The 12900-nt window shown below is 47.3% G+C and overlaps 1 protein-coding gene across 3 annotated transcripts in view; it reads right to left on the reverse strand.

Moving 5' to 3' along the window:
* The window catches only part of ANKDD1B (ankyrin repeat and death domain containing 1B), a 200147-nt gene that overhangs the window by 5953 nt on the left and 181294 nt on the right, over nt 1-12900 (reverse strand). For all 3 annotated transcript variants that reach the window (XM_063963796.1, XM_063963802.1, XM_063963794.1), the window contains exon 14: nt 10528-10659. In XM_063963796.1, coding sequence (XP_063819866.1) covers nt 10528-10659 — 132 coding nt within the window. The remainder of the gene's footprint in view (nt 1-10527; nt 10660-12900) is intronic.

Below are 12900 nucleotides of genomic sequence, written 5' to 3' on the forward strand. Positions count from 1 at the left end.
AGACAACGCCAGCAATATTGTGCGTGCATTACATCTGGGCAAATTCCAGCACGTCCCATGTTTTGCACATACCTTGAATTTGGTGGTGCAGAATTATTTAAAAAACGACAGGGGCGTGCAAGAGATGCTGTCGGTGGCCAGAAGAATTGCGGGCCACTTTCGGAGTACAGGCACCGCGTACAGAAGACTGGAGCACCACCAAAAACACCTGAACCTGCCCTGCCATCATCTGAAGCAAGAGGTGGTAACGAGGTGGAATTCAACCCTCTATATGCTTCAGAGGATGGAGGAGCAGCAAAAGGCCATTCAAGCCTATACATCTGCCCACGATATAGGCAAAGGAGGTGGAATGCACCTGTCTCAAGCGCAGTGGAGAATGATTTCAACGTTGTGCAAGGTTCTGCAACCTTTTGAACTTGCCACACGTGAAGTCAGTTCAGACACTGCCAGCCTGAGTCAGGTCATTCCCCTCATCAGGCTTTTGCAGAAGAACCTGGAGGCATTGAAGGAGGAGCTAAAACAGAGCGATTCCGCTAGGCATGTGGGACTTGTGGATGGAGCCCTTCATTCGCTTAACCAGGATTCACGGGTGGTCAATCTGTTGAAATCAGAGCACTACATTTTGGCCACCGTGCTCGATCCTAGATTTAAAACCTACGTTGGATCTCTCTTTCCGGCAGACACAAGTCTGCAGAGGTTCAAAGACCTGCTGGTGAGAAAATTGTCAAGTCAAGCGGAACGCGACCCGTCAACATCTCCTCCTTCACATTCTCCCGCAACTGGGGGTGCGAGGAAAAGGCTACGAATTCCGAGCCCACCCGCTGGCGGTGATGCAGGGCAGTCTGGAGCGACTGCTGATGCTGACATCTGGTCCGGACTGAAGGACCTGCCAACGATTACTGACATGTCGTCTACTGTCACTGCATATGATTCTCTCACCATTGAAAGAATGGTGGAGGATTATATGAGTGACCGCATCCAAGTAGGCACGTCAGACAGTCCGTACGTATACTGGCAGGAAAAAGAGGCAATTTGGAGGCCCTTGCACAAACTGGCTTTATTCTACCTAAGTTGCCCTCCCTCCAGTGTGTACTCCGAAAGAGTGTTTAGTGCCGCCGCTCACCTTGTCAGCAATCGGCGTACGAGGTTACTTCCAGAAAATGTGGAGAAGATGATGTTCATTAAAATGAATTATAATCAATTCCTCCATGGAGACATTCACCAGCAGCAATTGCCTCCAGAAAGTACACGGGGACCTGAGATGGTGGATTCCAGTGGGGACGAATTAATAATCTGTGAGGAGGGGGATGTACACAGTGAAAGGGGTGATGAATCGGACGATGATGATGAGTTGGACATCTTGCCTCTGTAGAGCCAGTTTGTGCAAGGAGAGATTGATTGCTTCTTTTTTGGTGGGGGCCCAAACCAACCAGTCATTTCAGTCACAGTCGTGTGGCAGACCCTGTGGCTGAAATGATGGGTTCGTTAAAGTGTGCATGTCCTGTTTATACAACATAAGGGTGGGTGGGAGGGCCCAAGGATAATTCCATCTTGCACCTCTTTTTTCTTTAATTTTTCTTTGCGTCATGTGCTGTTTGGGGAGTATTTTTTTGAAGGGCCATCCTGTCTTACACTGCAGTGCCACTCCTAGATGGGCCAGGTGTTTGTGTCGGCCACTTGGGTCGCTGAGCTTAGTCACACAGCTACCTCATTGCGACTCTTTTTTTCTTTGCGTCATGTGCTGTTTGGGGAGTATTTTTTTGAAGGGCCATCCTGCGTGACACTGCAGTGACACTCCTAGATGGGCCAGGTGTTTGTGTCGGCCACTAGGGTCGCTTAGCTTAGTCACACAGCTACCTCATTGCGCCTCTTTTTTTCTTTGCGTCATGTGCTGTTTGGGGAGTATTTTTTTGAAGGGCCATCCTGCGTGACACTGCAGTGCCACTCCTAGATGGGCCAGGTGTTTGTGTCAGCCACTAGGGTCGCTTAGCTTAGTCACACAGCTACCTCATTGCGCCTCTTTTTTTCTTTGTGTCATGTGCTGTTTGGGGAGTATTTTTTTGAAGGGCCATCCTGCGTGACACTGCAGTGACACTCCTAGATGGGCCAGGTGTTTGTGTCGGCCACTAGGGTCGCTTAGCTTAGTCACACAGCTACCTCATTGCGCCTCTTTTTTTCTTTGCGTCATGTGCTGTTTTGGGAGTATTTTATTGAAGGGCCATCCTGCGTGACACTGCAGTGCCACTCCTAGATGGGCCAGGTGTTTGTGTCGGCCACTAGGGTCACTTAGCTTAGTCACACAGCTACCTCATTGCGCCTCTTTTTTTCTTTGCGTCATGTGCTGTTTGGAGAGTATTTTTTTGAAGGGCCATCCTGCGTGACACTGCAGTGACACTCCTAGATGGGCCAGGTGTTTGTGTCGGCCACTAGGGTCGCTTAGCTTAGTCACACAGCTACCTCATTGCGCCTCTTTTTTTCTTTGCGTCATGTGCTGTTTGGGGAGTATTTTTTTGAAGGGCCATCCTGTCTGACACTGCAGTGCCACTCCTAGATGGGCCAGGTGTTTGTGTCGGCCACTTGGGTCGCTGAGCTTAGTCACACAGCTACCTCATTGCACCTCTTTTTTTCTTTGCGTCATGTGCTGTTTGGGGAGTATTTTTTTGAAGGGCCATCCTGCCTGACACTGCAGTGCCACTCCTAGATGGGCCAGGTGTTTGTGTCGGCCACTTGTGTCGCTTAGCTTAGCCATCCAGCGACCTCGGTGCAAATTTTAGGACTAAAAATAATATTGTGAGGTGTGAGGTGTTCAGAATAGACTGGAAATGAGTGGATATTATGGTTATTGAGGTTAATAATACTATGGGATCAAAATGACCCCCAAATTCTATGATTTAAGCTGTTTTTTAGGGTTTTTTGAAAAAAACACCCGAATCCAAAACACACCCGAATCCGACAAAAAAAATTCGGTGAGGTTTTGCCAAAACGCGTTCGAACCCAAAACACGGCCGCGGAACCGAACCCAAAACCAAAACACAAAACCCGAAAAATTTCTGGTGCACATCACTAGTAATTACACATCTAGGGCCTCAGTCGCTAACAGTGCTCAATACCCCATTATGCAATAGGTAACATCTATCCTTGTGTATCAATGCCTATTTCCCTATAGATTGTAATTTTGCGAGCAGGGCCTTCCTACCTCTATGTCTGTTTTTACCCAGTTTTGTTCTATTACTGTTCTAATTGTAAAGCGCAATGGAATATGCTGTGCTATATAAGAAACTGTTAATAAATGCCGATGTTCACCTAGTTCAGCGATTATTTGCTACTGTGCATGCACACAAAAAATCAGAAAACCCAGATGACGCACATACTGAATGTATGCACAACTGCGCTATTGCATACAGGTTAGACAGTATCAGAAATCGAGCGCTAAAGCAATGAGCATTCCTGTGCAGTGACTGGGAGGTGGCATGGCCTGTCAGTAATAGCAGCTGCATTCAGACACACAGCCGCTTCCACAGACTCCATGCTCAGATGGAAAAACTACACCTCCCACAGGGTCATTGGGGGCTTGTCAAGATCGCCAGCAGTGCTACAGCCTCTCATACGTCCTAGAGGATGCTGGGGTCCACTTCAGTACCATGGGGTATAGGTATAGACGGTTCCGCAGGAGCCATGGGCACTTTAAGACTTTTCAAGGGTGTGAACTGGCAACTCCCTCTATGCCCCTCCTCCAGACCTCAGTTTAGAAAATGTGCCCAGGCAGACTGGATGCACTCCAGGGGAGCTCTACTGAGTTTCTCTGAAAAGACTTCTGTTAGGTTTTTTATTTTCAGGGAGACTGCTGGCAACAGTAGTCTCCCTGCTTCGTGGGACTTAGGGGGCAGAAGTAGGAACCAACTTCCATAATAGTTTCATGGCTCTGCTTCTGGCTGACAGGACACCATTAGCTCCTGAAGGGAACTGAACGCTAGCTGCGGCTATGTGCTCACTCCCACAGCCCGCCATCACCCCCCTTACAGAGCCAGAAGTCAGAAGACAGGTGAGTGTAAGAAGAAATCTTCAGACATCGTGACGGCTAAAAGGTACCGCGCAGCGGGCGGGAATCTCATGCAGAAAACTGAAAATAATCTGTTGAAGATGTGATTTTTAATAGTTCTGCCTTTCATCCTCTGGGTCACATACAAATTTGCACAAGTAGTACAAACTGATACCGACACGGACTCTGATTCCTGTGTCGACACTAGTGATTCCAGGGGAATAGGTCCTAAGTTAGCGAAAAGCATTCAAAACATGTTTTAGCTATAAAGGAGGTGTTAGAAGTTACGAAGCCCCCTCTTTTACCACAGGAGAGGGTTTACTTTAGTAAAGAAGTAATGTAATTTTCCCTCCACCTCATGAGTTGAACAGTCTTGGAGGGAGTCTGATTTAACCTGAAAAGAAATTTCAGATTCCCAAAAGGAATTCAGGCAGCTTACCTTTTTCCAAAAGGTGGGAGTCACCCCACATTTTAGACAGGGCCCTTTCATAAAAGGAAAAAGGTGTTTCTCCCTGCGCCTGGAATGGCTTCACTTAAGGAGCCTGCAGACTGCAAGTTCGTGAGGTGATCTATTGATGTGGCCAATGGGACACTACTCAGCCCTACCATTGTCTGTGAGTGGGTGAGTAGTGATATTGAAAAGTGGTCAGAAAACTTGTCATTAGACATTGACACAATAGATGGAGACGAGATACTCCTAACGTTAGGTCATATCATAGACGCTGCTGCGTACGTGCTAGAAACCATGAAAGATATTGGTCTCTTGGGATCAAAAACGCTACCATGGCAATCCCAGCACGGAGGGCGTTGTGGATTAACCAATGGAATGCTGACGCAGACTCCAAAAGGAATATCGAGGCTCTCCCGTATAAAGGTGAGGCCTTATTTGGAGATGGGCTGGATGCTTTAGTTCTGCGGCTAACGCAGGTAGAGTTGGCATTCTTGCCTAATGCCCCTGCACCGGCGTAAAAGACACATCACTCTCAGATGCAGTCTTTTCGACCCAATAAAAAAATTTTTTTAAAAAGGGTAAAGGCCCCCCTTTCTTTGTGGGTAAAGGTAGGGGAAAAGGAAATAGCGTCCACAGTGTCTCACAGGAGCAGAAATCAACCTCTGCTTATGCCAAATCTTCAGCATGAGGCTGGCGCTCCCTTGCGGGAGTCCGCTCAGGTGGGGGCACGTCTGAAACTCTTTAGTCAGTTCTGGGTTCAATCTGGCCTAGACACGTGGACCGTACAAAGAGTCCAACGGGTATAAACTGGAGTTTCATGACATTTCCCCAGGCCGTATTTTCGAATCGACCTTACCTGCTTCTGTCCCGGATAGGGAAGTGGTAGCAGCAGCAATACAGTGATTGTGTTAGGATCAAGTCATTGTCCTGGTTCCCTTGTCTCAACAAGGAGAGGTTTTTATTCAAGCCTATTTGTAGTTCCGAAGCCGGATGGCTCGGTCAGACCATTTCTAAACCTGAAAAATCTGAATCTCTACCTGCAAAGGTTCAAGTTTAAGATGGAATCTCTGAGGGCAGTGATTTCCAGTCTGGAGGAGGGGGAATTCATGGTGTCAGTGGACATAAAAGATGCCTACTTACATGTTCCCATTTATCCTCTGCATCAAGCTTATCTGAGATTCGCAGTACAGGATTGTCATTACCAGTTTCAGACGTTGCCGTTCGGACTCTCCCCGGCACCAAGGGTATTCACCAAAGTAATGGCGGAGACGATGGTCCTCTTTCGACTGCAAGGAGTCAATATAATTCCTTATCTGGACGATCTCCTGATAAAAGCGAGGTCCAGGGAAAAGTTGTTGCAGAACATTGCACTCTCCCTGACAATACTCCAACGTCACGGTTGGATCATAAATTTTCCAAAGTCACAATTGAAACCAACGACAAGATTGTCCTTTCTCGGGATGATACTGTACACAGAAGTACAGAGGGTATTTCTTCCAGTAGAAAAGGATCTGCAAATCCAGAGAATGGTCAAACAAATTCTGAAACCAACAAGAGTGTTGATTCATCAATGCATTCGGTTGTTGGGAAAGATGGTAGCGGCCTACGAGGCCTACAGTTTGGCCGATTCCATGCCAGAGTATTCCAGGGGGACCTATTGGACAAGTGGTCCGGATCCCATGTACATGCATCAGAGGATAATCCTGTCATCCAGAGCCAGAATTTAGCTCCTGTGGTGGCTACACAGTTCTCACCTCCTAGAGGGATCCAGGTTCGGGATTCAAGACTGGATCCTATTGACCACGGATGCAAGTCTCCGAGGCTGGGGAGCAGTCACACAGGGGGAGAGCTTCCAAGGAAGATGGTCAAGTCAAGAAACTTGTCTTCACATAAACGTTCTGGAGTTGAGAGCCATTTACAATGGCCTTCTACAAGCGGTACATCTTCTTCAAGATTAACCCGTACAGATCCAGTCAGACAATGTAACAGCAGTCGCGTACATAAACCGTCAGGGCGGAACGAAAAGCAGAGCGGCAAGGGCAGTGGTGACAAAGTTCCTCCGCTGGGCAGAAAGACATGCAAGAGCTCTGTCGGCAATTTTCATTCCGGGAGTGGAAAACTGTGAAGCAGACTTCCTCAGCAGACATGATCTCCATCCAGGAGAACGGGGCCTCCACCAAGAAGTCTTCACAGAGGTGACAGGTCTTTGGGGAGTTCCTCAAGTAGACATGATGGCATCTTGTCTCAACAAAAAGCTTCAGAGATATTGTTCCAGGTCGAGAGACCCTCAAGCAATAGCAGTGGATGCACTAGTGACCCAGTGGGTGTTCCGGTCGGTATATGTCTTCCCTCCACTTGCACTGATCCCAGAAGTTCTCAAAATCATAAGGAGAACAGGAGTTCGAGCGATCCTCATGGTCCCAGACTGGCCAAGGAGGGCTTGGTATCCAGATCTTAAAGAGTTGATCATAGAAGATCCTCGGCCTCTTCCTCTTTGCGAGGACCTGCTACAGCAGGGGCTGTGCATGTATCACGACTTACCGTGGCTACGTTTGACGGCATGGCTGTTCAGCGCCGGATCCTAGCCCGAAAGGGTATTCCCAAAGAAGTCATTCCCACTCTTATTCAGGCCAGGAAAGGAGTAACGTCTAAACATTACCACCGTATTTGGAGAAAATATGTGCCTTGGTGTGAAACCAAGAAGGCTCCAACGGAAGAGTTTTCAGTTAGGACATTTTCTCCATTTTCGCCAGGCGGGTGTGGATGCAGACCTACGATTGGGTTCAATCAAGGGCCAGCTTTCGGCTTTGTCCGTTTTCCTTCAGAAACTATTGGCCTCCCTTCCAGAAGTTCAGACTTTCGTGAAAGGGGTGCTACACATCCAACCTCCATTTGTGCCTCCTGTGGCACCATGGGATCTTAACTTGGTGTTACGATTCCATCAATCGGATTGGTTTGAACCTCTCCAGGAGATGGAGTTGAAATTTCTCACTTGGAAAGTGGTCATGCTGTTGGCCTTGGCATCCACAAGAAGGGTGTCTGAGTTAGGGGCCTTGTCTCAAAAGAGCCCATACCTGATCTTCCATGAAGATAGGGCTGAGTTACGAACTCGTCAACAGTTTCTTCCAAAGGTGGTTTTCTTCTTTCCATATACACCAACCTATTGTGGTGCCAGTGGCTACTGACACCATCGCTGCTTCAAAGTCCCTTGATGTGGTTAGGGCTTTGAGAATCTATGTCGCAAGAACGACTCGGATAAGGAAAACAGAGGCTCTGTTTGTCCTGTATGCTCCCAACAAGATTGGGTGTCTTGCTTCTAAGCAGACTATTGTGCGCCTGATCAGAGGTACGATTCAGCACGCTCATTCTACGGCAGGATTGCTGGTACCGAATTCGGTGACTGCCCATTCTACTAGAAAGGTGGGCTCCTCCTGGGCGGCTGCCCGGGGGGTCTCGGCATTACAACTTTGCCGAGTAGCTACTTGGTCAGGGGCAAACATGTTTGCTAAGTTTTACAAGTTTGACACCTTGGCTGATGAGGACCTACAGTTTGGTCAATCAGTGCCGCCCGTACTGGAGCTTTGGTATAACCCCATGGTACTGAAGTGGACCCCAGCATCCTCTAAGACGTATGAGAAAATAGGATTTTAATACCTACCGGTAAATCTTTTTCTCCTAGTCCGTAGAGGATGCTGGGCGCCCGACCCAGTGCGTACTTTACCTGCAGTTATTAGTTTGTAGTTACACAAGTGTTGTGTTACGGTTATTTTCAGTACGTTGCTGCAAAGATTGTTCATGCCTGTGGGCATGTGTTGTGTTGAATGCCATGTTGTGCGGCATGGTTGAAGTGTAAGCTGGTATGAATCTCACCGTTAAATTAAAAGTAATTCCTTTCCTCGAAATGTCTGTCTCCCTGGGCACAGTTCCTATACTGAGGTCTGGAGGAGGGGCATAGAGGGAGGAGCCAGTTCACACCCTTGAAAAGTCTTAAAGTGCCCATGGCTCCTGCGGAACCGTCTATACCCCATGGTACTGAAGTGGACCCCAACATCCTCTACGGACTAGGAGAAAAGGATTTACCGGTAGGGGGAGGGGCCATGACACAAGGGGGAGGAGCTAGGCCAGCGGGATAGTTCCTCTACTATCCATGCCACTAACTATTACCTTTAGTAACCCGGTGGTGAGCGAAGCAGAGCGAACCACGGAGCCCGAAGCGTAACTAGCGAAGCAAGCCCGTGAGGGTACACTTCGGGTACCCTGTTCGGCCGTGGCTCCTCCCCCTGGTGACGTAAAAGATGCCTTACCCCACTCCGATTTAGAACCAACCCTACAGCCTGCAGAGACACAGGAAGTGACTGTCTCAGTGCTTGCACATTGAGACGCACCCTAGTACACATGGGGCAGAGTGAAGGTAGCATTATTATATTCTCGCTCAAATAGTCCGCCGCTGCTCTCTATATTTAGAATGCATAGTCGGTTGTGGAGAGTAATAAAGGGGTGATTCAAAAAGTAAGGTAACAAGATATCTCACGGGTGTAATGTTCTCTGTTTCATTCTAATTTACCGCCAGGCCAGAGCAGGTAGACCACTGCTTCCCCTCACGGCCATTAGAATGCGCCTTACATCAGTTATACTGTCCCAACATCAGTTGTAAGATGGCGCGGCTGGCGGAAACATGGTCACACATTGAGGTGTGTACTGTGATCAGATTCTAAAGGGCACATCATCTGAAATTCAGTGCCAACTTGTCCAGGTGTACAGTGATAGCATCATGCCACAGATACAGGTTTGGGTTTAGTGCCTTTGATAATGGCAGGACAGACGTTTAAAGTTAGCAGCGATCCAGCTGGCCAAGCACGTCCACAACAGATGGCAATTTGTGCCGCATTGAAGGTCTGATACAGGAGGACAGGCGCATGTGAGTTACTGTAGTAATATTGCTGATGAACTGAACACCTCTGTGGGTGCTGTGCACATTATTGTTCACGAGCAACTGAGGTACAGGAAACAGGAACAGGAAAAAAGCGTTTACATTAGGTACCGAAGAATCTCACAGAAGTTCACAAAACCAATCAGATGGGATTGTCTCTCGTGCACTTGATACGCTAACATGAAGAGGGAGTACAGTTCCTGAGGGTACTGTTACAGGCAGTGAAACGTGGGTGCATCATGTGACACTAAAGTTGAAGAAAGTATCTATGACATGGAAACACCCATCACCCCCACTTTCAAAGAAATTCAAAACTCCATCAGCAAAGAAGGTCATGGTTGCTATGTTTTGGGACCACAAGGCCGCGCTGATTTCCTCATTAAGGGAAATACTGTGAATGCTGGCCCTTATTGTGATACATTGAGCCGGTTGTGGAGGGTAATTCTGATACATAGAAAAACTACCTTGGTTGCCGCGAACAGGCATTATATTGCTGCACAAAAACAAAAGGCCACATTCAAGCAACCGCATGCGTGAGTTGCTACGGCACTACCATTCGGAGGTAATGAACCATCTTCACTACAGGCCTGACCTGGCACCGAGCGATTTTCATCTCTTTGGACCAATGAAGAAGCACCTGGTTGGAAGGCAATTTGACTGTGAAGTTCAGCAAGCCGACACGTCCTGGCTTCAGGCGCTTGACACTGATTTCTTCTATGCCGGGATAGATGCCGGTGTACCGTTGGAACAAATGCTAAGACAAGTATGGGGACTATGTGGAAAACTAATTTGTACCAAGGCCATACAACTGATTATACGTATATATGTACAAGTTGGATACACGATGAGAGGTCTTGCTACCTTATTTATTGAACCACCCCCATAAATTTTAGTTGGAATTCAATCTCTGATTATTCCCCTCACACAATAAATGGTTAACAGATGGGCACTTTCCTGAGTACTGGCGCTGTTGTCAGTCGTCCTTCTGGATTAGAAAAAATAAATACTCACCACAAGAGGGCAGCGTAATCATCTATTTTAAGAATAAAAGCTTCACTGCACTGTGTCAATTAGTATGTGTACTGCATACTGTATATGAATATTTACCAGCAAGCTGTGGGTGTCCTGTTATTACCAGATCTTCATACAAAGATTTAATTGGATTATGTTTTTTCAGTAAAATCCCATGTAACCATATTAGTAGCATCCTGTGGCCATGTTCTTTGTAACTTGTTTTATCTGTTAGAGATAATATGCAATTATTACAGATGAAAGCATGAATGAAACTGGTTTTAGGAGCGCTGTGTATACTTGTCTGATAATGTTACATGGCATAGAGAAATGTTTAATCCGTATCTCTGAGAAACATTTAAATGTAACAGCATGTAAAAGCGTTATATGCAGAAGGATCACGTCTGACATAATGCATACTCGTTTCAGAAACACATCAGAGTTCTTCACATGCATAATTCACAGTTTGTAGAATTAGAATAAAATGGGTCTTTAAAGGGAGATTTCTGCCATTTGAGGCAAAAGCCTCCACCAAGATATCAGGACACAGGGAATGCAATGCCCAGACCCCTGGCCTGTCACGGCATACTGTACTTACTATCCAAGCTCCTATCTAACAGCTGGTTTTACTACCACTGATGACAGGAATGCTCTGAAGCTTCACTCTCCTGACATTTTGCATCTGGTTATGTCTCCAGAGCATTAATGTCACAGTGCCAGGGACGCATAGAGGCAGGGGGAGTGGGTACAAATTACTCGGGCATGGGCTGTTGGAGGGGCCCGGGTCTGCTAACCCCCCCCCCCTCCCCCATTCGCCCTGAGGATACCCGTACTGTTGCTGGCTGGCGGCGGTGCCATCTTCCCGGTGATGTCTTCGGGAAGATGGCGCCGCACATAGGAAGCAAGGACTCTGGCATTGTGCCAGAGTCTTTGCTCTCTCGCATCCAGCGTCATCTTCCCAAATATCACTGGGAAGATGGAGCTAACCGGGGAGGAGGGACCAAATGGTCTATTGTCATTTGATCCCATACATTACCAGATTCCAGTCCAACCAAAAAGATTGTACAGATAGTCCTATAGTGTGTATCCTGCTTTACACCACCGTGTTACAGCCAAACATGCATTTGAGGGGTGTATTTACCCGAGAAAAAAAGAGATATAGGACTGAGGGTGGGCAATATGTTTAGCATAGAATAATGAGGACCTCTGCCAGTGATGTAGAGGCAAGGGGTGAAACAGATGTTACATGGGCAGTACAGTTGCACAATGGTTAGTTTACTGTCTCATAGCACTGAGGTCTTGGGTTCCATTCCCATCAAGGCCCTATCTGTGGTTGGTTTGAATGTTCCCCCCATGTTTCTGTGGGGTTCCTCACATACTCCAAATCATGTGTAGTGCGCTGACCAATGAGGGCGATGCTAAAGTCCGTGACTGTGGATGCAGCACAACGCTGTCGCCCTGGCCTCTAACAGCTAGGCTCCTCTGACAAGGGCACAGAGGAGACCTGGAACTGCCTGCTCTGCCTCCCGGGACACTGCTCTGTCTCCACACCCCTCCCCTGATGCCAGGGAACAGGGTGAGGTAGACTATGCAGCGTCTGGTATAGAAGGGGAGCTGGAGCTATGACAAACAGATGGAAGGTATGTGCCCTGTATGGCAGAGGCAGCTCCCCCTGTACAATGTGTATGTGTGTCGGTTTTCCCCTGGCCTGTGTGTGGGTGTTAGTGTTCTCCTGGGACCTGTACCATATGTATGTGTCAGTGTGCCCCCTATATAATCTATGTAATGTGTATAAGTGGCTCTTCTGTGCTGGAATGTGTATAAGCGGCTCTACTGTGGTGCAACGTGTATAAGCAGCTCTACTGTGGTGCAACGTGTATAAGCGGCTCTACTGTGGTGTGATGTGTATAAGTACTGTAGCTCTACTGTGGAGTAACATGTATAAGCAGCTCTACTGTGGTGTGATGTGTATAAGTACTGTAGCTCTACTGTGTTGTAACATGTATAAGCAGCTCTACTGTGGTGCAACGTGTATAAGCAGCTCAACTGGGGTGTGACGTGTATAAGCTACTCTACTGTGGTGTAACATGTATACTACTGTGGTGTAACATGTATAAGCTGCCCTACTGTGGTGTAACATGTATAAGCTGAATTACTGTGGTGTAACATGTATAAGCGTCTCTACTGTGGTGTAACATGTATAAGCTGCATTACTGTGGTGTAACATGTATAAGTGTCTCTACTGTGGTGTAACATGTATAAGCAGCTATACTGTGGTGCAACGTGTATAAGCAGCTCAACTGGGGTGTGACGTGTATAAGCGACTCTACTGTGGTGTAACATGTATACTACTGTGGTGTAACATGTATAAGCTGCCCTACTGTGGTGTAACATGTATAAGCTGCATTACTGTGGTGTAACATGTATAAGCGTCTCTACTGTGGTGTAACATGTATAAGCTGCATTACT

The sequence above is a fragment of the Pseudophryne corroboree genome, chromosome 1 (genome assembly GCF_028390025.1).
Source record: "Pseudophryne corroboree isolate aPseCor3 chromosome 1, aPseCor3.hap2, whole genome shotgun sequence".
In the NCBI taxonomy this organism is placed as follows: Eukaryota; Metazoa; Chordata; class Amphibia; order Anura; family Myobatrachidae; genus Pseudophryne; species Pseudophryne corroboree.